Source organism: Poeciliopsis prolifica, unplaced genomic scaffold (genome assembly GCF_027474105.1).
Source record: "Poeciliopsis prolifica strain line A6 unplaced genomic scaffold, Auburn_PproV2 SCAFFOLD016, whole genome shotgun sequence".
Lineage (NCBI taxonomy): Eukaryota > Metazoa > Chordata > Actinopteri > Cyprinodontiformes > Poeciliidae > Poeciliopsis > Poeciliopsis prolifica.
Genome location: NW_026562391.1, coordinates 10,030,924 through 10,053,175, shown reverse-complemented (window position 1 = coordinate 10,053,175; position 22,252 = coordinate 10,030,924). Strand labels below are relative to the sequence as shown.

Here is a 22,252-nt window from a genome sequence, read left to right as displayed (position 1 = left end):
GGGAAAGAGATAGAATGAAATATAAATTTTCTTCCCTTCTTTTAAATAAATATTGTTTTAAATAATTTTGAGCTTTCTTCTGCGGTTGGCACATTTTAGAGAAATATATTATACAGAGAGGCAGAATTTATTTACGTAATTTAACTATTTCTTCAATGTGATGAATTTAAATTAAAAGAAATGAACAATGTTGCATTACACTGTCATTAAACAATAAACATAAAGAATGGTCTGAATCAAGACTTTGCATAGACCCTAAAATAAATTATGTCTAAATGAGATATATGCAAAGCCTCAACACTCAAATGTTTCACTTCTCCAAAATATTTGAAAGTCTGCTTTAACTGGTGATCAAATAATGTATCCTAATGTTAAAGATGGAGGAAGGTGATCCTGAAGTGCCATTTACACAAGGCAGCATATCTTCCAATGGGCAGGTACAGCAACATTGTACAACAATCACAATATCTCTGGGACAGAGATAGTAAAAATTGTTACAGCCTTCCCTGCAAAAAAAAAAAAAATATATATATATATATATAAATCAACTTTAATGCTCTGAAGAGTCTTGTTAGTATGTATTGTGGAGTAAGTTCTTAAGGTTCACAGATTATTTTAACAGATGGATTTTCTGCATTGAAAGAAAGTGAAAAAAAAATAATGAGAATATCTAAAAGTTATTTTCCAATTTTGGCTTAAATTTTAAAATGTCATCCATGTCATGAAAAGCATGTCCTATCTTCTAGTTAAAACAGGAATGAGTAAAAATTAGAGCCTCAAAAAACTTTTAACTGCAGACTGCATTGATGTACTTGTACTTGATTACGTACAGTAATCAAGTTCATTTGAAACAAAGATGTTGTAAAAAAACAAAAAAAAAAACTAAATGTGCATAGTTGAAATTTCTTCCTTCCTTGGTCATTTTTCTGACAGACAGACAGAAAGCTTTGCACCTGGATCTCGTCAACATCCCGACTGTCTCTGCCAGCCAGTTCTACGGTAACAGACGGACGCGACATTTGTTACTTTGTCTCCCACATACATACTGTATATAATTCCCACTGCGTCTGCTTTCCTCTCGTGAGTGCTATCTACCTGGGTGGCCGCGTGCAAGTGCGTGCCTCTGCAGGCTGTGCAATTAATTAAAGCACTTCTTTAAAAACAACTGTGCGGAGCCCCACGTGCTGCACAGGTTGCGTGCTTGCGCGGATTTTTCTTCAAGGTGCTGGATTAACACATGAAGGTAGTTAGGGGTCAGCCTGCTGAGCCTGTTGTGAGTTTGGAGAGCCCGCTACCTGAACTTGTGAGGAAAAGAGAGAGAGAGAGAGAGAGAGAGAGAGAGAGGGGGAATGGAGGAGGGAGGAAGGCTGCGCGCTCTTCTCCCGGCAGAGTGCGTCCCGCTCACGCACACTCAACGGGACTCGCTCTGCTTTCAGGCTTGAAGCGAGATCGTCTTCCCCGCTCCTCCTGCTGGATATCGCAGATGAACAGTTTCACCAGCGCAGGCAAACTCTTCCCCGCCCGACAACATTCAGGCTCCGGCGCCACAACCCCACTCTGTTGCCACTAGTCTGTTTGCCTTGGTCACGGTTTCCCACCCGGTCCATTTGGATTAGACCGAGATCACGCTGGGCGCGTAACTATGGAGATCGTGCAATTGTGGATAAAGTTGGCGGTGTGTTTCTGTTGCTGTTTTGGAGCAAGTGCAGATTTCGATGGCAGGTAAGGATCACTTCGATGCAGAAATGACACGTTCGACCTTTTGCACGTTTTGCACCTGAACATAGTCAGCAGGTTGTTCTGTGAGGCTTTCAAACTAAAATACTAGTTTACAATTTGTCGGCTGAAATATCCCGAGGTGTGCTCGAACCGAAGCATCAGTCAAATCCTCCCCAGCGTGTTTGGGAAGACACGCTGCTTTGTCGGATCGGAAGCAATGTTTACACTCGCAAAAGTCACGCCGAGCGGCTCTTGTCTTGTGCAGAGGCTGATTTAAAAAGTGATGAGAGGACACAAACCAGGTGCTTCATGTTCAAACACGATTTCCACCGAGTGTTTGTGAGAAGACGCCAGACACCAGAAGAATGCACCTTTTAGAGATTCCGATCTGCTCGTGGGTTCATTTGAATTAAAGTTGTTTTGTTTTTTTTTGCACAATAATACTGAGATGTGGTACATGTTTCTGCACAGCCTTGTCCTACATTCCTATTTTGAGAAACTGCTTTGATTGACAAAGCATCCAGAGTTCACTTTTGTTTCACTGCTCAAAAGAAGTTACTTGTGTAAAATCAGAACAATACATCACTTCTCACTGACCATATTGAGATGGCTTTGCAGAGCTCAGACACAGAGACTGATTGTAATCCATCCAAATAGAGAAAGTTACACAAACAAAACCCTCGCCAAAGTCTATCTCACAGATAAGGTCACAAAGTAATTATTTTCCTCTCATGTATGTTGCCTCGGTTTTCATTCCCCATGGTAACCACAAGGTTGAACTTATTTTCTTGGGATTTTTGCAAATCTTTGGGGGTGTGCTTCTTTTTGGTTTGCACATCTCCAGAAAGACATGTCTGTCTCTTCTTTGCCAAATTGCTCAACTTCACTCAACTCAAATAGAGAGCTTGTAGAAATATGAATTTTGAAGTCTTGCCTCTGACTTTAACTAAGCATTCCTAAAATGTGAATCTTTGATATAATACATCTGGCTGCATGTGTGCAGTCTTGCTGGAAAGTGAATCTTCACTGTCCAAAATCCTTTTCAACCTCTGACTGTTTTTTTTTTTTTTTTGTTTTTTGTTTTTTTATCTTGTTGGCCCTACTCCCATTCATCCATCTTCCCATCAACTGTGACTGGCTTCCCTTTCAAGAAAACCATCCAGGTTGGTTCATTCTCATCAGAAAGTAATTTGTCAGAAACAGAAGCATACGGGATTTGATATTCAGTATAAAATACGAGGTACTAAATTGACAGCAGACAATTTTGGGCCAAAATCATAGGGAGAGAGCAGGTCCCTCATTTTTTCAAATTAACAGAAATTTTATTTGATGAATATTTGAGCTAATTTTGATTTAAATGACTTCAAAGAACCATGAGAGACACTGTCATTCCACCTATTATTTTTTTTTCACATGAGAAGGTGTGTATGTCGGTTATATTTCAAAGCTGAGCTCCTTCAACCCAGTTTCTGCTTCAAATAAACCCATTTCTGAATAAGCAATTAGGAGATCAAAGGTTTCAGCCAGCCAGAAATTTGTGTTTCTGTGTGAGACAGAACGGAGGAGAGAAGAGGGAAATGGGTAAACATTTGCCAGTGCATACCTGCACATAACAGATGTTTTTTAAGGCTATTTTTCTTTCTAATAATCAGAGCTAATATCTGTCTGACAGGGCTCATCATGAGACTTTATTTCATGAGCTGCCTTTGTGAAATAATCATTTATTTCAACCTTCACTGAGGCATATTGCACATTATTAACATTCCAGCTGATGGAGTGGCTTGTCACCATGCTCATAATTTGCCAATTTTTATGGGTATAAACATGCTCAGACTTGAGTCCCTCTCTTCAATATTAATTCATTGAGAAAATATCCCCAGAGAGTGAGTGCAAGCAAGGAAAACATTTATCACCTAGTTCTGCTCACTTATTGCCTTTTAGAGAGCATTCCTAACAGGCTTATCCATCTGGCCCTGAAGGGTCCTTCACAGGCATCGTTGGTGAGATGGCTCTGCTCTCCCATAGCAGCACACAATATACTTAATATACCTACCACTGCAGCGTTTCCACGACATGAGACTGCTCCTCCGTGGAAGGGATTAAAACCCATCTAGTTGCGTGTCATAACAGAAAATACTTGAAAGTGAAAGGCTGCTTGTACAGTAGAGGATATTCTTCACCACTGATGTCATTAAGTTTTTAAGTCTTGCACAGCCGAATGGTGCATACCAGACATCCTTTGTCATAATCCAAAGCTTGTGAAAGGGTGCCAGGTTATGTAGTGATATCAGATCCACATTTGGACTCTCAGACACGGAAGTAAAAAAAAAAAAAAAGTAGAAAGCAGACTTCAGAGAGTCTACAGAAATTTGAGCACAACAACTCTGTTTTTTGGGTCCACTTTGCAAATAACTGCTGTATGTGAAGGTGTATGACACAATAAAGTATAATATAGAAATTATATTTTTGTGTATAAATATATAAAAAAGGTAAACATAAAATTGGATTTATTTTACATTTGAGAAAAGGGTACAGAGAGGTTAATAATGAGATGTTTTTGCACCAGAGGGCTTGCCTCCGGTTTTGAGATGGCAGCTGGAGGAGTCATGCATGTTTCTTAATGTATTTGGATAATCTCTTTCAAGGTTGAGGAAATTGTCTATGCTCATGGCAGCAAACAGACTGGCACTTCTTTTCGGACCAGACTTTTTCAAACTTTTTCATTTTGTACATCTGCCTCACCATTAAAGGGCAACTTGGCAGTTTGGCTATATCCTGTATAGGCCACAGTCAATCACAATACAACACAGAGGACATGTGTAAAGACAATTTGAAGTGGTAAATTAAAGTAACACCCATGTTTTGGGTAGGATGCTGGACTGTGTGGGGTAAACACACGCGGGCTCTGAGAGAACATCTAATTTGGACACAAAAAGGCCCATGTGGATTTAAACCCAACATTACCTTGATGCATGGTCCTAGTGCTAACAACTCCACAATGAAACCATAAAAAACAGAAAAAACCCTAATTTTAGAATCTTTTCTGTGAACTCCAGAGCTGTCCCTGCAAAATCAATTAGTTTTTTTTTTCTTTTTTATCAATCAATTTGTTCCGTTTGTTTGAGTCACCAGCTCTGACTCTGTTACTCTTAACAGATGGCTGAAAGGGAAACTGTACTCTCCACCACCATCTCAGGGATAACGTATGAGCTTTGAGAGTAATTCTGTTGGTGACAAAACACAGGCTTAATCACAACAGTGTAAAGAAAACACGTTAGGGTGCAGTTTCCTGGACATGGTCCTGTGGTGCTGAGCACCTGCTCCCACGCACCCACTGTCAAAATATTTCACAGAAAAAAATGTAGGGTGTAATTTTCATATTTTGTGCTACATGCTTCTCTAATTGCTTCACTAGCACAATGGCAAACATTGATTCAGATGCAGTCTTTATAAACTTAACAATGTGAGCATACACTATCTTAAGGCTTGCATTTATTTATCGCCACCTTTGAATGAGGAGGGAAAATGGACGACCTCAGTAGGGCTTAAGGGATTCCTTTACAAAAAAATCCATGAATAAAAATATTTAGCCAATATTTCAAATTTGAAAGCATTTATGGTAGTTGGTTATATGTAGTAGGATTTGAGCCCTTTGTCACACAGAGTTGAAATTGAAATAGATGTTTGACATTCATTTCAATTGAGTGACGAGTTGTTTACTTAAATGGTTTTTGTGTGTGTATTTGTAATACTCCTAAAATAAGCTTAAGTAGTTTCTGCAGAACCTGACATTTTGTGTTTTGTCCTATTATTTAGTTAATAGCCAGAATATTTGATTGATAAAATAATCAACTGCAGCCGTAGACGACAGAAGTCACTGAAAGGAAGAAACGGAGAGAAAAAAACAGAGAAACAGGCATTGACAAGATGTGTAACTTGACTGAACAATTTTACTTGATTGTAAATCTCAAAAAATGTTATCTCAAAGAATTGCTTTATCCTCTTCTGTTTCATCCTCAGTTGTTTGGCCTTTGTAACTCTAATCGGCCAGTTGTTGGAACCACTAGTGGAGCTTTCAGCTGACAGTAAAACACAAATGCTGAGGTAAATCTTGCCCTGGTTCATTATAGGCTGCAAGTGCCTTTCATACTCCTGGTACATGATTATTCGTTTGAAGAAAAACAACATAGCCGTTGCTTTAGATGTAGAAAATCTCACAGTAGTTCAGAATGTACATTTGAAGGAACCTGAGAATAAAGTTGTTGTCAGTTAAAGATCAAATTTGAAGTGTGTGTGTAATGTGTGTGTGTATGGATTAGTTGATATTAAATCGTCTGATTGCAGGTATACTTAAACAAATAAAATGATTTTTGTGGCTTAACTGCAAAAAGCTGCATACAATATAGGGAGGATCAGACTGTAAGAAATGTCTCAAGTGCTTTGGTGGAAAAAATCAGTCAGTGAGTAAAAAGCACATCCTTTAAGAACTGGTTGTCATAACAAACATACTTTAGCTGCAACCTAGACATTAGGCTTTGATGTTGACAGTATTTAACTCTTGCACTCAGAGGAATTTATGTTGATGAAACATCAGAAGGTATTTGTTTTGTCATTATTTCAGTATGAGCCTCGAAATAAGCTCTGGATTGAACTCAAATACCTTCTTTTTCCATCAGAAGTGCCAACAAAGGATTAAAATACAGTATTACTCTACCCAGCCAGCTTTTCACTCAACAAATATTCACCCTTGTACAGAAAATTCATTATATATGTCATCATATTTCTCACCTTAAGATAAATCTTTTGCCCCATAATTGTCGCGCAGCCCCGTGGTGCTTCGTGTTAATGTGATGGTCTTGGCCGTGTGTGTGCAGAGTTGGCAGGGCATTCAGCAGAGGTGGTTAATTAAAAATGGTGTGACGCATTAACAACTCCTGCAAGCCTTCAGCTGAGCTCGGCAGGGTGAAATGAGTCTCCCACTCCGGGATGCTACTGTGGCAGGTAATGTTCATGGATGTCCACGAGAACAAACCAGTCAGCTGCTCTTTTCATGCTTCAGGGTATGCCATGGTTGGATTAGACATTGATTAGGTCATCATCACACTGAATACAGACCGTATACTTTCATGGTTGTGATTATCAAGCCCCTTTCTTTTCTGTAAGCAATGCACTAACAATTGTTTACTGTCTAAAGTGAAAGATTGACCTGCTGTGTGTTTCTTAGTAATACAATGGAAGGACAATAGCATCCACATTATTATCAGCCTCTCAGGAAAGAAGCTTTTCTTTTTGACTGTACTTGAGAGGAGGTGTCACAGATCATGCGTGAAGGGTAATAATTATCTGCTTGAGTTCCCTCAAGGCTTTAGTCCAATTTTGGATCATTATTCAGGCCTTCAGAGTAATAAATGCAGGTATTATACTACCGTCAAATTGATATGCCAGTTTTTTATTCAGTCGACTATCACAGAGGACAAGCTGTTCTTCTTTAATGTGCAGTGTCCACCCACGGTTGCCACTACTGACTTTGATTAGTTCTTACCTTTTCATCTGTAAAAGGTCAAATGAGGACCCCGTTTGACATACCAGAACTGTTTCAGACGATACTTTTGGAATCCAGTAAATTAAACGAAGCCATCAGTTTGTGACAGTAGCCATGGGAGCATAAAATATAATGGCATATTCTTTTGCAATTAAGTAGAAAACAGAGGGAAACATAATCCTGTCAACATGTCATCTCTGCTCTTGTCACCTGCATTGTTTAATCACAGCTGTATGTTTTAATATCATCTTGTTCATATATTGACCTCACTGACCTCAATATTGCTTTGTTGTCAAATACAAATAGTTATCTTCGTTAGTTCTTTAGTATTTTATGGTTTCTGACAAAACAAATAGAAAAAGTGTAAGAAAATATCTGGATTTTAAGGCTTAGTAAAACAAATAACAAAATAAAAACATAGAATTAAATATAAAATAATATCCAATCATTGTTGCTGCAGTATAATGGTATGTTTAAATTATGAAAAATCAATATCAGAATCAGAAACTGTGTCTGTTTGGACTCATAAGATGCGATAATTATGGATAGTGAAAATGAGATCAGCAGCTTGTCCCGGAAGAAGTGCGTCTCATTTTGCAGTTTATCTTCACACCTAATATCTGAGCTTATTCTAATTGCTGTCAAGCTTATTTACACCAATGAATGAATACTTGAGACCTTTCAAACACCTTAAGTGACAGCCAGTCTAGACAGCATATTCACACCAAACTAAACAGCATTTTTTTACAGCATGAGCTTGACCTTTCTGTTTGAATTTAATACTTCTTCTAATTTGCTTTCCTTTCTCTTATTTCATGTCCTTTTCAATGTGCTCCTCTCCTCAGTCTGTTTGACTGGCTACCTTCTTTCTCGCCAGGCATCGGGCAAACATTTTCTATGTATCTGCCACTCTCACTTAGTATCCATCTGTTTTTTTTTTTCTTTTTTCTCTCCTGACGTGATTGGCAGCAGGAACAAGCATTAGCATTTCCTCATCTTGGCATGGAGACACTAACGGGCAAGGATGTGCCTTGAATACTGACCCAAACTCCAAACTTTATCTCAGGGGTGCATATAAATAAATCTTCTCTGCTTAGCAGGTTTTTATATATTTTTTAAAGGATTAAATTGGATATTGATTGCTTTCATTTCCTTTACCTGATGAAAATCACAAAAATGCTCCAGACATTATTAAAGGATAATCAGTACTCCTAATTAAAAAAAAAAAAAAATCTTACTGCTTTTATTTTTAGCATTACTGGTAAAATCTCATCTCAGCTCTCAAAGTAAGAAGCTGGGATTTTCTTCAACATCCTTAAAAGGACTCATTCTTTTCTCTCTTCGTGGTGTAGATAAAAAGGTAATCCACTTGTAGTATCTGCCAGGAAGCTATTTTCCAACTGAGCTGGACAGAGTATGCTGTAACAAAAAAAGAAAAAAAAAATCCAGCCATCATAACTCTGAAAGAAATAGACTATCACCTATTTCTGTATAAACCAAATCCAGCACATCCTATCTGTGGCATTAAAGATTTCCTCAGCTGTCATAAAAAGGGCAATGGAGGAAAATATTGCATTTTCAAGAACAGTCAGAATAGCTCATAATCTAGATCTCTACAGTGATGTGCTTCATGTATGCAAGTGTTGGCGCTGCAGCTAATTTCCAGGAGAGTCTGGCAAGCTTTCAGAACACACCTTGAGTCCGCTGTCACACAAACTCACATGATTCGATGTGCTGAAACATCTGCTGACAGGGAGCAAATGATAATCTGCCATATTCAAGCAGTGGAAAATTGTGTCAGTACTCTACATTATATCCATTTAATATATAATTTAATCTATATGTATGTGGTTGAAACCAGAAATGTACATACACTGTATAAAATGACATGCAAACTTACATAGAAACATAATCTTAGATAGATAGATAGATAGATAGATAGATAGATAGATAGATAGATAGATAGATAGATAGATAGATAGATAGATAGATAGATAGATAGATAGATAGATAGATAGATAGATAGATAGATAGATAGATAGATAGATAGATAGATAGATAGATAGATAGATAGATAGATAGATAGATAGATAGATAGACCTATGTAAGAATATTTGTAGATTTTGATTAAACATTTTCAAACTCATTCTTTCTTGAACATTACAAATTAAAATGTTTTCCTTTAAAAGGTATTGATTTTACATGACATTTAAGCTGAAAGAAATTGAGCTAGAAAATGTTATTTTGATCTAACTACAGTTCTAGCGTTTTACCCTAAGGCAGTATTTCCCAAGCCTGGTCCTCAAGCATGTTGTAGGTATTTCCTTGCTTCAGTCCTTCAGTGCTTTCAATTGATGACTGATTAACATGCGTTTGTTGAACTGCAATCAGTTGAATCAGGCACATTAAAGCAGGGAAACCTCTAAAACATGTAGGACAGTGTGCCTTGATGATCAGGATTGGGAAACACTGCCCTAAGGGGAATTTCACAATGTAGTGCAATCTCCTTCAGTTCTTGTAACTGCTTAGATCCTGCAATAAGCTTCATTTCTGAACTAGAATGAACAGAAATATTTTTTTATTACATTATATACAGATACATTTAATGAGTACAACGGCTAAATAGTTTAAATGTAATGGGGAAAAATAAAGAAGTGAATGAGACGCCAGGAATTTCCTGAAATTTCGGGTATGCAACCAAGAATGACAAACCACTTGTGTACTTGGCCATTAAAATGAGTCATATGCATAGGTTTCATAAAATACATTATATTTCAACTATAATCTGCACAACCCATTCATGAAGATTTTTTTCTGCTGTTCCAGGAAACATCACAGGTTTTGAAGTGTCTGTAAAAAGATAATAATAGCTAGATAGTTCTTTTTCGTAACTTACTGAAAATTGATTGTGTTATCCACTCACAGGTGGCCGCGGCAGATGGCATCATCCAATGGCCTGTGCCGATATGGGGGCAGGGTGGACTGCTGCTGGGGATGGACGCGCCGCTCCTGGGGTCACTGCCAGCGTGAGTGCCAACATGTTTGCTGGTGCTTCTGGGGGCTAGTGGGACTAACGAGGTTGCAATGTTTCAAGCTGGGGGCAAAGACACTATTCAACACAAGACGAGCTGTCGTGCAGCACAAACACGCACACACACACACGCATACACACAAATGCATACTGTTACGACACAGGAAGTTGAAGAACTTCCTCGCCTTTATGCAGTCTTACTGTTTCTGCTGTATAAGGCTATAATGATAAAATCATCACATTTAAAATTAAACAGGATCTGGTTTTATATTAGAAAGAAGCAAAAATCCTTATCTAGCATTGGGTGAAGAAAAACAGAATCGCTGCTGTTAACTCAGTACATGGTTTGGGGAGATGGACAGACCTCGATTCCCCAGAAAATTGAGCAACAGTTCAGAGGATGTGTCATATTGTTTTAATATACGACTGCCATGCCACAGGTTTGCCTTGTGTTTTTGTCTTATGTATTTACCATACACACACACTGCAAACACCCTCTGCTTTCCCATATTGTTACCCAAGAAGGGGTGAATACATTAATAGGTTCCACATTTGCATGATTGACTCACAAATGCCTATTCCTTTGCATGGCTTGATGCCTGGAGTTTTTGCTGCTTTGCTTTGGACATTTATTAAAGGATGTGGGCAGTGATATACATAAACATGCCTTTTCCACTGTGGGATATTACCAACCTGCAATTCATGAGAACCGATAAGAAAAAATATGTTTTTTGTTTGTTTTGGACTACAAATGATTACCTCTGTCAGTGTTATGTGTAGCTGCAGGCTTGAACCATTTGGTGCTTGATTTAGCACCATAGATAAAAATGTTAGTTTTCAAGAATTAAAATAATAAAAACTCCATGGACTCCATAAAGATCAGAAAATTATTTGAACAGAATACATTTAAAATTGGCATTATTGATACCAATAATGCTTTAGTTTGTATTTGTTTGGGTGATTCCACATTTTGAGACCAGAAATCTGGACTCTGCACTGAGTCCTATTTGAAAAGCAATATTTTCTTTCTTTGTTTTTCATGTTGGCTGTGTGCTCGCACTCATTCAAATGGAAAGAAATTGTTTAATTGTATTGCTTTTCTTGGATTTCCAAATATTTTTGGTGTATTGTATTAAATTCAAATCATTCCAATACTCACAAGTTGAAAAAGGCTTTCTTGGCATCAGCTGACCTAAGTCATGGGTTAGCCTCCCTGCTAAAATTAACCCATAAATTAATAAATGAATTCATTCATTCATTCTTTCATTCATTCATTCAATTTGATGGTGGTTGTTCTAATTTCTCTTGGATACATATGCCTGTGATTATGATTATATACAAAAAGATATTTTTATTTAATTCAGTCTATTTACATTGCTGCCATTCACAACCAAATAATCAGGGTGCTTTACAAGGCAGACAGGCCCAGTTCATAGTCAGTTGTATCCAATAACGTCAGTAACTCTGTGAAAAAGGAGTCACACCAAAACACCAAGGCAGTGAGCCAGGAATACTTTCTACGAGAAAGATAAATAAAGAGTCTGCAAAACACTGTCAGTAATTCTTGAATGAAGTAATAGATGGAACTATTCCTAACTTAACTATGCTACACTTTGCTATGAGAGTCCAAACTGAGATGCAACTTAAGCTTCAAAACTAAATCGAAAGCAGTACAACCTTCCCCATCCAGTCTCAGAGATGTTCATTTGGACTGATCACACTCGTTGTTCCATCAAACCAAATAACTAGAGTTTAGATGTAACCTTCTTTCTGTGAAAGTAACTCTGGATTATATAGATATGTAAAAAAATATTTTATTTTAATTCACTCAAGCAAAATAAGAAAAAAAAGCCTCTCTTAATTCTCCACTTTCTGGTGTAGAGAGGCACTCGTCTTTTCAAAGTGGTGTCTCATTTGCAGAGACATATAATGATCTGGTTTGTAAAACACATGAGGGTAGATGGAGCAGAGCACTTACAAACTCTGGTTGTTAAGTTCCTGCCAGGGAAAAGGCCGGAATGGGATTTTGCTTGCATGATCATTTTATTAACTCTCTAACTGATAAAATATCCCGTGTCCTTTTTTTCTTATGTTTACATTTTGTTTTACTGTCATATATGTTAAAAAAATCTTCCCAATGTTCTATTTTTAACCCTTTTAGTGTAAGTGTGTTTTTATCCTTTTTTGTATGTCTTCTTTTTTCTGAAAAATATGTCACACTGCTTATTTGGTTTCAGTGGTTACTGAAACGGCTGGATGCAGCGGCTCCATTTTCATATCTCAGGGTCTTGACTAGAAAATCTAGAAAATCTGCGCTAAAATACAATGGGAAAAAGCAGCACTGTTTGGGCCAGACTCAACTGTAGACCTGGCTCGAGGCAGTCCTCTCAGAGCCCAGTGCCTCCCTGTGATATGCACCGGGCTCTTTGCCTTCGCAGCTTCTCATGTTCAAAAAATTCACAGTTGAACAGATGCATTATTTGCTTTGGCTAACAAGACAAGACGAAGATGTATTCATCATTGAAGCTGCTAAGATTACGGTGAAGAGAAAGGAGTTATGTTTTCATATTTAACGCATGAAAATTGTTCGAGTTGCTTTGTTCCGAGAAAGTAAAGAAATGCTGCATGTTTTACCACCAGAGGGGACATTTCTTGGATAATCAAATGCCCTGCTACGTTATGAAGATGTCCTGCTACATTCAGCCCATACAGAAGTATGTGTGCATGTTTTCTTGGTGGTTCTGGAGTCCCACATGTTCCATTGTGAGCAGAAGGAAGCTGATTTTTGACTTAACCACAGATATGCCCTCCACCCCCTCCTCTTAGAGTCAAATCACTGGATGAGTGCTTGCCTTAATGCTTCCAAAAGCTCCTTGCCAGGCACAGCTCAAATCCATTCATTCACAATCAGCATTCCATCAAGTCAGCAAGGTGCTGATTTAAGCTTTAGACGGGTGAGCTGGAAGGTATTGGAAAGAAAGCGAGTGTAATCAGCAACCTGTGTGTGTTTGGCTGCATGTGTGTGAGAGGATGCAGTCATCACAGATTTCAGGTCTTGGTAGGTTTTAGTGGAGATGAAAGAGATTAGATTGGAGCAATGGGATTGTGGCTTTCAGCCAGAGAGCCCAGAAATCAGTTTTACGAAACTCTTCTCAAAGAATGAAAACCTTGATAGATCAAGGATGATTTTTTTTTTCTCCTCAGCTCTAATAGCTAAAAGAGTACTGGGCAGAAAGAACTTGAAGTAAAAAAGAAACACATTTGGTGTAAGGGAAATAGATTAGAGGTTAGAAGTTGAGAGATGATTACTGTTATACTAGGGGAACAATGTCTGAAAATGGACAGAAACAGAAAATCAGGCAGATGGAGAGAGAGAGCATGAAGCTCTCAGATTTAGGAAAGAATAAAGCTTCATTCATGTCATTCTGACAGACCATCAGTGAGGATAAGCCACAGATGAAGCTCTCTTCTAACCAAATGTTATCACATTTTATCTGCCTCAGGAAGAATTTGACTATTTGCATATAAAAATCTTAATTTTTTAAATAAAATCTAAACCTCTTTCTCACGGAGATTAAGCTGCATCACTGTAAACATGTCGTTGTTAAACTTTTGTTCTTCATCTGTGATAAATTTCACAGATTAAATAGATGAAGTGTGGGCTTTTGGTGAGTTTATGAGCCACACGTTAACTTATATGATTTTAAAAAAGCATCATCAATACATAAAATTAATAAAATCTATCATAAATTCACCTTGTATTAAGTACTTGATAAATAAATGTATTTGATCCTTTAACAAATAAGCAGCAGCTTATTTGGATTTAAAGTGACAAAGAGCCTTAAAAGTCTTCAGAATGTATTGAGCTCATTCTGAAAGGAGCTCAAAACAGGCAGAAGTGACCAGAGTAAAATCTAATTATCCAAGAATGATTGAAAATATGAACATGTTTTGCATAGCCAATAGATATATCCTAACCTGTTCAAGGAAGCGTAATAGTTCACCTCTCAGCTAACATCATCATATTTTTATTTTATTAGATTTCTTTCTGCTTATTAAGGTCAGCTAAAATGTGCAACTGGTTTTAAGCAAATTTAACAAGTAATCCTGTAATGTTCTAAAAAGCTTCAATCAATGCTTAAACATAATAAGGAAAGAAATCTGAATTATGCACACACTTAAGCATAATTATGGCTCACTCATAGAGATTAGTTTCAGTTTCCATTAAGCCATTTGGAGTCAGTGTGGAACAATGGGTGTTAGCAACACTGAAATGGATAATCAAAAGATAATCGTTAGATCATTTTAAGCCTGTTTATTAGATTGACCAAAATCTTTAGAGGAGGAACCACATTCATTGGTGTAATCATTCTTTTTTCACAGCTCTAATCTGTTGAAATGTAGTCAAATAATGGGGATTTTACTTCAGCACATTCACATTGCAAAATAGAAAAAAGAAATGAACCTTTGCTGTCACACATGGAGAATGTGAGTGATTTAAGTCTACATTTTCAACTAGTAGATACATAAATCCATTAAAAATGGACCATGGGTAAAATGCATTGAAAGCCCTCAATATCATCAATCCTCCTACATAAGTATATCTCTTGTCACTTACTTACATGGTTTGCGCTATTTTTATTTCTAAATATGTTATAGAAATGATCTGCATGGGAAAAATAAATAAATTAGAGCTCCGAGTTTGTCTGTAAAACGTTGAAGAGTTTAGCAAATTATGACTGCCTGCCCGCTAAGGACTGTTATATAAATTACTTTACCTGCCTCCATGAACTGTGAGCATCAATGTTGCATTCAGAGATATTGTAGACAGAAATATTACTGGAGTAATTTCCCACAAGGGTCTTGGGGTTGTTAGGAAAGGTTTTAAAAAGAAAGTGATGTAAGTCAAAGTCACCATAATATACCTTAACATTTCGTCTGGAATGATACACAACATAATGATGTCCTTCCTGCCTTAAAATGTCTGCTCTTTGTACAGTTACACTGTATGATTTTTACTTGGTATTGAAAATGAAAACACATTGCATTAATAGCATTAATAACACATTTCATAGAATTATCTTCTCACAGCAAGTTTGTCAAATTTTGGTGATAGAACTGAAAAATAACAATGTTGGATGACATCCAGCATTTATGTAATTGTTCTTTGTGTCTTTGCAAGTAAATGTGTATTGCCAGTATATATCCAAAGTTAACTACTCCTTAACTTTTTCTACACTACTATAAAGGTAAAATATGGATGAATTTCCTTTAATATCTGAAGGAACTGGATTTAATATCTCTGAATTAAATACATCAGACATAATTTCCCCAGAGGTCCTGGTGGATTTTACAAATCCCCGAAGATCAGGACTTAGTTTGATTGAGTGCAGGCTTTGTTTCTCTAGATGCTGTGGGCTGGATTAAAGCAAGTCTTTGAATTGGTAATGTGAGCTAACAAGTGAGCAATGAAAGGAGAAAAGTGAGACCTCAGATTAATTCTTTTTATCATTATTTTTCTTAGTAGTTTCTTTCTCTGCTAAGAGCTTGATTGTGAAAGTTAAAGGAAATGTGTACAGTGAATGAAGGCTCATATAGTATGCACTGCAAAAGCATCGGTGTTACTGAAATAAAGCTGACAATACTGAAATAAAACTTTATGTTAATGTTGCATCATAACATTATGACACAACTGAAATATGTATTCATTATTGTTAAACTTTTAAATTCATCATTACACTTAAGTGAAACATTTGTTTACTTTTTAGTAATTTCTCTGTTAGATTAAGAAGCATTACGTGATGTACGGTGAACATCACTTCACTCCATGTCTGTGGAAACAAAACAAGAAGTAGGATACATGTAAAAAAAACAACAAAAATCAGTGTGATTTACCAATGAGTCAAACAAAAAATGACATGTGGATTCTTTTATTTCAAAAACTATGGCCAGATTGATTGCTGTATTAAATCTGAGAGTTACATCCAGAAATGTTCTTCTGAAAGAAGAAAGATGAATTATGCAGATATTTAATTCCAAATCATGGATTTTCTTTTAGCAAAAATATGAACAGAAGGTAATTTCCCATGGTTTTAACCTCGACAGTCCTGTTGTCCTATGTTAAAGTTAAGATTAAAAGAAATTTATGTGAACATTAACATTTGGGTTTTTGAAGATTGAGATTTTAACACAACCTTAAATACCTATTTTTTGAAACAATTTACTGAGTCCGTATACATTGTGTCCAATCCCAATCCAAGCTGACTAATTAACTAATTTATTATAATTCGAGACCTAAACATGAAAATACTTCCAGACTTTGCACTTTGATGGCTTCATAGTGTAACCCCCATTTCTAGCCTTTCTAGCATCTCCCAGCTCTATTTTGTCACTTTGGGTAGCTGCAGGGTGAGTCAACTCCAAATCTTTTGGGATGTGTGATTGATAGGAGTGGAGCAGGGCAGGGCCGCATGCGCATGCAGTGTGCTGCGCTTGTTACAATCTAATTAACTTCTGCATCTTACTTTCTTTCCCCACTGCCTCCTCCTGTAATGAGACTGTAATAGGTAGACAAACCCTTTCGCTGTCATGATGACACTGTTGTCCTCATGGTCCCACTGACTTCATTATAAGTGTTTTGGGAGTGGCACTACTGTGTATCTCGCATTCTCATTTAGTTTCCCGTCTGCTCTATATAATGTAGGCTTATTAAAACTGCACCACAGAAGCCCGGGCTGTGGATCGAACTTTGACTTCTGTGGGACACTTATTGTAGATCTAAACTCTGCAACTTTGACATGGGCCACAGGAAAGAACTGCTTTAGTCGGCAGCTTCTTACATGTTAATGGCTTTCAACAACCAATCAAAATGTCATGTGGGATGTTGTCTCTCCAGAAACAAAAAATAAAAACAAAACTGTAAAAACACAGAGGTATGGCATGAAAAGAAATGGATTATGATTGGAAAAACATTAGTTTGGGCCCAGGTGATAGCTTGAAAGGCATGAATTTGTGCACAGAATAATACTGCACTTAAGCATCTAAAAATGTAGCTTTCATTTCTATATTTTGTCACTCAAATGTTCAGGCATTCGGAAAGTTATTCACAATCAGCATTTTGACTGTTTCAAATGACTCCCTTTTGACAGAAAACAGGGAATATGTGTGACTCCAGAACTCCAAACTGTGCATGTGTGTTTCTTCCAAGGCATGTTTGTTTGTGCATAAATTGAACAAAATGTGCTCTCTTAACCTTGTTGTTGCTTGTTTGTTGTGTTCTCCCAGACACTAAGTAATCCCCCCCATTTTTGTGTGTATGGCTACTTGTTTTGCAGCTCTCTTCGCCTTAACTCACAGAGTAGTCGGGATAAGGTGCCAGCCCCAAGGTTAGCTTCACACATTTTTTTTTTGCAATACCCTAACTAGATATGCAACGCTGGGGGCACATCCTCTGAATCATGCACTTGCTCATTTATTTATAGCCTACCACTCCCCCCTTTGAAGCACCAAGTAACACCTCACTCCTCTTGGCAGCAGCCAACGTATCTCTGGAGTCAAATCTATGAAAATAAATTAAAGTGTGCAGGCCACATTTTGTTTAAAACCTGTCTAGTATAAATTACGACTGTTTTTAGGGGATCTATCAATATTTAATTGCTCGTCTGGTCAGCTTGTTCTGATATCAGTCTGACCCTAAAAGCATAAACTATGAAATGTTTAATTAATATATTAATGCAGCAATTATTAAAGAATAATGCTGATCGTTCTAGATTTTGTATGATAAGGTTATAAATTAAAAGTTGAAGTAAAATATATATATTTTTTTCACTTACAGTTTTTCTCAGTCGTTTTCTCAGAACAGAATTTAAATTCTATTCTAAAACTATTTGTTTGATCTTCAGAACCAAAATGCAGATTAAAAAATAATTTTCTCATTCCTTGGAGCAAGTTGGAAATGCTTTTGTACATCATGCAAGGCATTATGTCAAATTCTCTACTTTTTTTCTGCATTATTAGTTACTTTTATCATGTTGTTCAAAATGTATTACACAGATCTCTGTGGAACTGTCTTGTCTGCCACAATATTTAAGCAGTGTAGCAGTCCAGTTAAAACATTAGTTGTGTTTTCAAGTCTGAACAAAGCCAAGGTCTGACTGACTAATGCTTCCTACAGCAAAGCTCTTTTCATTTCCGTCTAAAAATGGGTCCCTTTTTAATTTGTAACTGTAAACTCTTGAAACACAGTGTGTGGACATCGAGGCTTGTTCCACTGGGTTCTCAAAGTGGCTTAACAATGCCTTCATTCTTTTTGATTACATAGCTCAATAAAGTTGAATGAGTCTGAAGATGCTATCTACTCCTGTTTAAGGACTCTCCTCATCCCCTTGTGCCTTTGAATTTGGTTTGAAGAATTGAACAATGCTTCTTTGTCAGTAAGTGTACGTCTGTGTGTGCGCTAAAGTCGATTCTACACATCCATTTTATTTTATGAATAGGCTGCTAAATATTTAAAATGGCATTGTGTTGTGACTGTATGTTTTGAATTTAAAGAGTCTTAATACAAAAGGTCTAATGAAGGTTCTGTTGACAATTTTAATTGTATCAACATTTTATCATCTTTATAGTAACTGTGTGCACATTTAAAATACTGCAAAGGAATGTTTCAATGACAGTGAATGGTATACTATTATATTTCAATTCAACCTCATGCTAATAATACACTTGGTCACGAGATGAACTCTCACTGCCCTGGATGCCCATACTATTTTAGATACTTGTGGATGAAATGCTAAAGAGAAATGTCAACATAGATACAGGCGAGGCCAGTCAAACAGGCAGTATTCAGCAATGAAACTTGCATGTCATAAGCTGACTTAATGTTTACCGTTCATCACAGTAAACCAGTTGCTGAATGTACCAGAGCAATGGAACCATAAGTTTTATGTTTTTGCATATGTTTACGTATATTTTTTTTTATTAAAAAATGCTTTATTCGGATAGAACTGATCTGAGTTTAAAATGATTTAGCTCCTTTTTATACTTCACTAAGCTGTAGTTTAGTTAACTTTTTATTGAGGAACATTTCAATTGACACCTTATGTGCTGAGTTCAATAAAAAGCAAGTCTGAACAAATTAATCTTGGAATGATATGCCCACGTTAAGCCACTTGGGTGAAGTACCATAAAAAATCTTCCTTCGTAGTGCAACTGCCTCTCTACCCTGGATTTACACTGCATGCATCCATCCACCAATGTGACTTGTGCTCCAGAGCAACTTATAGTTGCAATATTTTTTCATTCATTTCTACATCTGTTTTGTTTATGGATGACTTGAGAACAACTCCTGCCAAATGGAAAAAATGTGCTAACTGTTTTTGTCACTCTTATCATGGAAACTTTATGCTCACAAACACCAATGAAAATATCAGCAATCTGCATGCTGAGTTATTTACCATAGCTTTGAGATACACTCTGTTGTGTTCTCAACCATCAACTTAGGGGTGTTGTGGCTGTTTTGAAATTTGTATTTTCAGGTATGAAAACAGCCTATTTGGCACAGAACATTTCCTACCAAACAAACTGGCCTGTAAAATGTTCATTTTCTCATAAAACCCATCTCTTGCACCGGCCTTGTGTTAACACTGGGAATGCTTTATTGAAAAGTTTCTCGTCTAGGGATGCACCAGTATGAAAATGTATTTATGTAGAGTTTTAATAGAGCTGTAAAGACCAACCATAATATATGCATAATAACAACATTATGCATATATTTCTATAATCTTTCAATAATGTTTTGCTTCAATGACACTCTGTAATGCTCTACGCCTCAAATACCACCTTTCCAACGCGCTCTCTACTCTTTCTCAAATGCATGCACAAAACCAAGATGAAAAAACTATAATTAATAACTGTCCAGTTTTACCCACAATAGTCAATAGGCTGAAAAATGACTCATGAATCTGATATTAATGTCAATATTTCCTTCATCAACAGTTCTATCGGTAACAGATGTTTCTCTACTTTAATTTTTGTTAAAATAAGCATGAAGAAGAGATGCATTTTTACATTATGATAATATATCCCATAAAAGACAATAGATTTTTTTTTCTTCCACTTGAACCAGGCATCAGACTGCAAAGCAAAAAAAATAAAAAATAGTTACAAAATGGAAAAATGCTGCCCAAAAATCTGCTGCTACTTGCAGGCTCAATCCTTGTTAATCCCTTTGTTTAAATGACAATTTTGTTATTTAGTTATCTACAAATTTCAATGATTTATTCCAGGATGAAACAGACTTGCAACTCTTAAATTAAAAATGCTTTTCGTTTATTTAGCTAGTACAATATTTCCTAAGAACTGGTTAAAAAATTTAAGTAGAAAAAAGGCTCATGTGACTCCACTGCTGCGTTTACTTCACAGTCTGCTGAAATTGAGTTTTCAAATGTCCTGTTGTAGAAATGCCAGACGTGGAGCTCTACAGAGACGTAAAAAATAACATTTAGTTTTAATTGGTGTGGTTGTTCACCCTGAAGTAAAAAACACACATCAACAAAAGCCATTGATTGTTCTAAATGCTGCAGTCTGAATTCTGAGCATCTACTTCAGCTGAATGGAAATTTCTAAGCGTTGCAAACTTGAAGGTCCTTCTGATAAAAACAAGTAAAAAAAAAGCAAAACATAAAATATGCATGTAGCAGATTGATTGTAACACCTGCTTGTGATATTTAAACGCATCAGCAGCAAATTCTATTGCTGCAAGGAATCACAGGAAGTCCGACAGATTTCACCACAGTCCCTTCCTCTCTTCCTCTTTAATTCACATAACTATGCATGGACTCTTTTACAACAGTGACAATTAAATCCTCTGATGGCTGCCTTTTATGGCATAATTAATGGAGCTTTTTAATGAAAATTAGTACCACTTGGCTCTATCAGACATGCTCAGCAGCAACTGCAGTGAGTCCAGACAGATAAGCAGGGCAGGCCTCCAGCTCACTAAGACTGAACACTGAATCAGTGAAGCTGTAAGGCTTCATCTTTGTTCAGACTCAAATTATCAACCTTTGCGCACAGTGGAAAATCTGGAGGGCAGCTCTTTACTGAGGAACTAATTAAAAGCTTCTATTTGGGTGCTTCCATTGTTTCAGCTTCAGACTCATATCCAAATATCCTCTTTGGTGATTCCTTGTTAGCTCTTTGCCAGTGTAAATATCATTGCTGGGTTATGAACGAGCAAGTGAATATTTCATTTGGTGTTAAAAGGTCAAACTTCTCGCTTATCACCTGCAGGGAGACATGATTTATTTTTACAAGATCATTCATAGCAACAAAGGCTGGTGTGTACATCGTGTTTGGCTGAAAATGATTTCTCCATTTCTATTAGTAAATTACCACCACAGAAAAAGAAACAAAACAAGTACATTTCATATGTCATTGAGGCATGGCGCTGCATCATTGTAGAAAAATTGTGGCGTAAACAGACCGTTTAAAATCTGGATGTTTTAAAGCAGGAGGACCGTGTCCTTTCCCCAACATTATCTGGTACAAATTCTCTGTCGGGACGCTGCACTGATCTTTCTTTTCTTCTCTGAATCCTTTCTGAACAGCTGTGTGTCAACCTAGCTGTAAGCATGGGGAGTGTGTGGGACCCGACAAGTGCAAATGCCAACCAGGCTTCACCGGCAAGACCTGCAATCAAGGTGAGTTCTCTCAAAGTGCTGTGGAAAATCTTGTGTCAACTGATTTTGGCACAAATCAGTTGACACAACAGGGCTGTTAACAGGACATGGAAATAGGGAAATGTACATTCAAAGTAAAATGGGTGTTCTACCACACGGCAGTCTTGCAAAAGTTTTCTTAACCTAATTAAGTGAGTTATATTAACTTCAAGTTTTTTACTACTTTTATTGGTAAAAATATTTTCTATCCAACGAAACCCAACCCATTACATTGAGTCACTG

General features: G+C 36.9%; 1 protein-coding gene across 4 annotated transcripts in view; it reads left to right on the top strand.

The window, feature by feature from the left end:
- Nucleotides 1-1,378: 1,378 nt before the first annotated feature.
- The window catches only part of npnta (nephronectin a), a 56,258-nt gene continuing 35,384 nt past the window's right edge, over nucleotides 1,379-22,252 (top strand). For 2 of the 4 annotated variants that reach the window (XM_055041357.1, XM_055041354.1), the window contains exons 1-4: nucleotides 1,379-1,722; nucleotides 10,187-10,287; nucleotides 17,627-17,677; nucleotides 21,899-21,991. In XM_055041357.1, the coding sequence (XP_054897332.1) occupies nucleotides 1,643-1,722; nucleotides 10,187-10,287; nucleotides 17,627-17,677; nucleotides 21,899-21,991 (325 nt within the window). In that variant the 5' untranslated portion in view covers nucleotides 1,379-1,642. The remainder of the gene's footprint in view (nucleotides 1,723-10,186; nucleotides 10,288-17,626; nucleotides 17,678-21,898; nucleotides 21,992-22,252) is intronic. The other 2 variants (XM_055041358.1, XM_055041355.1) reach the window with 1 other exon arrangement.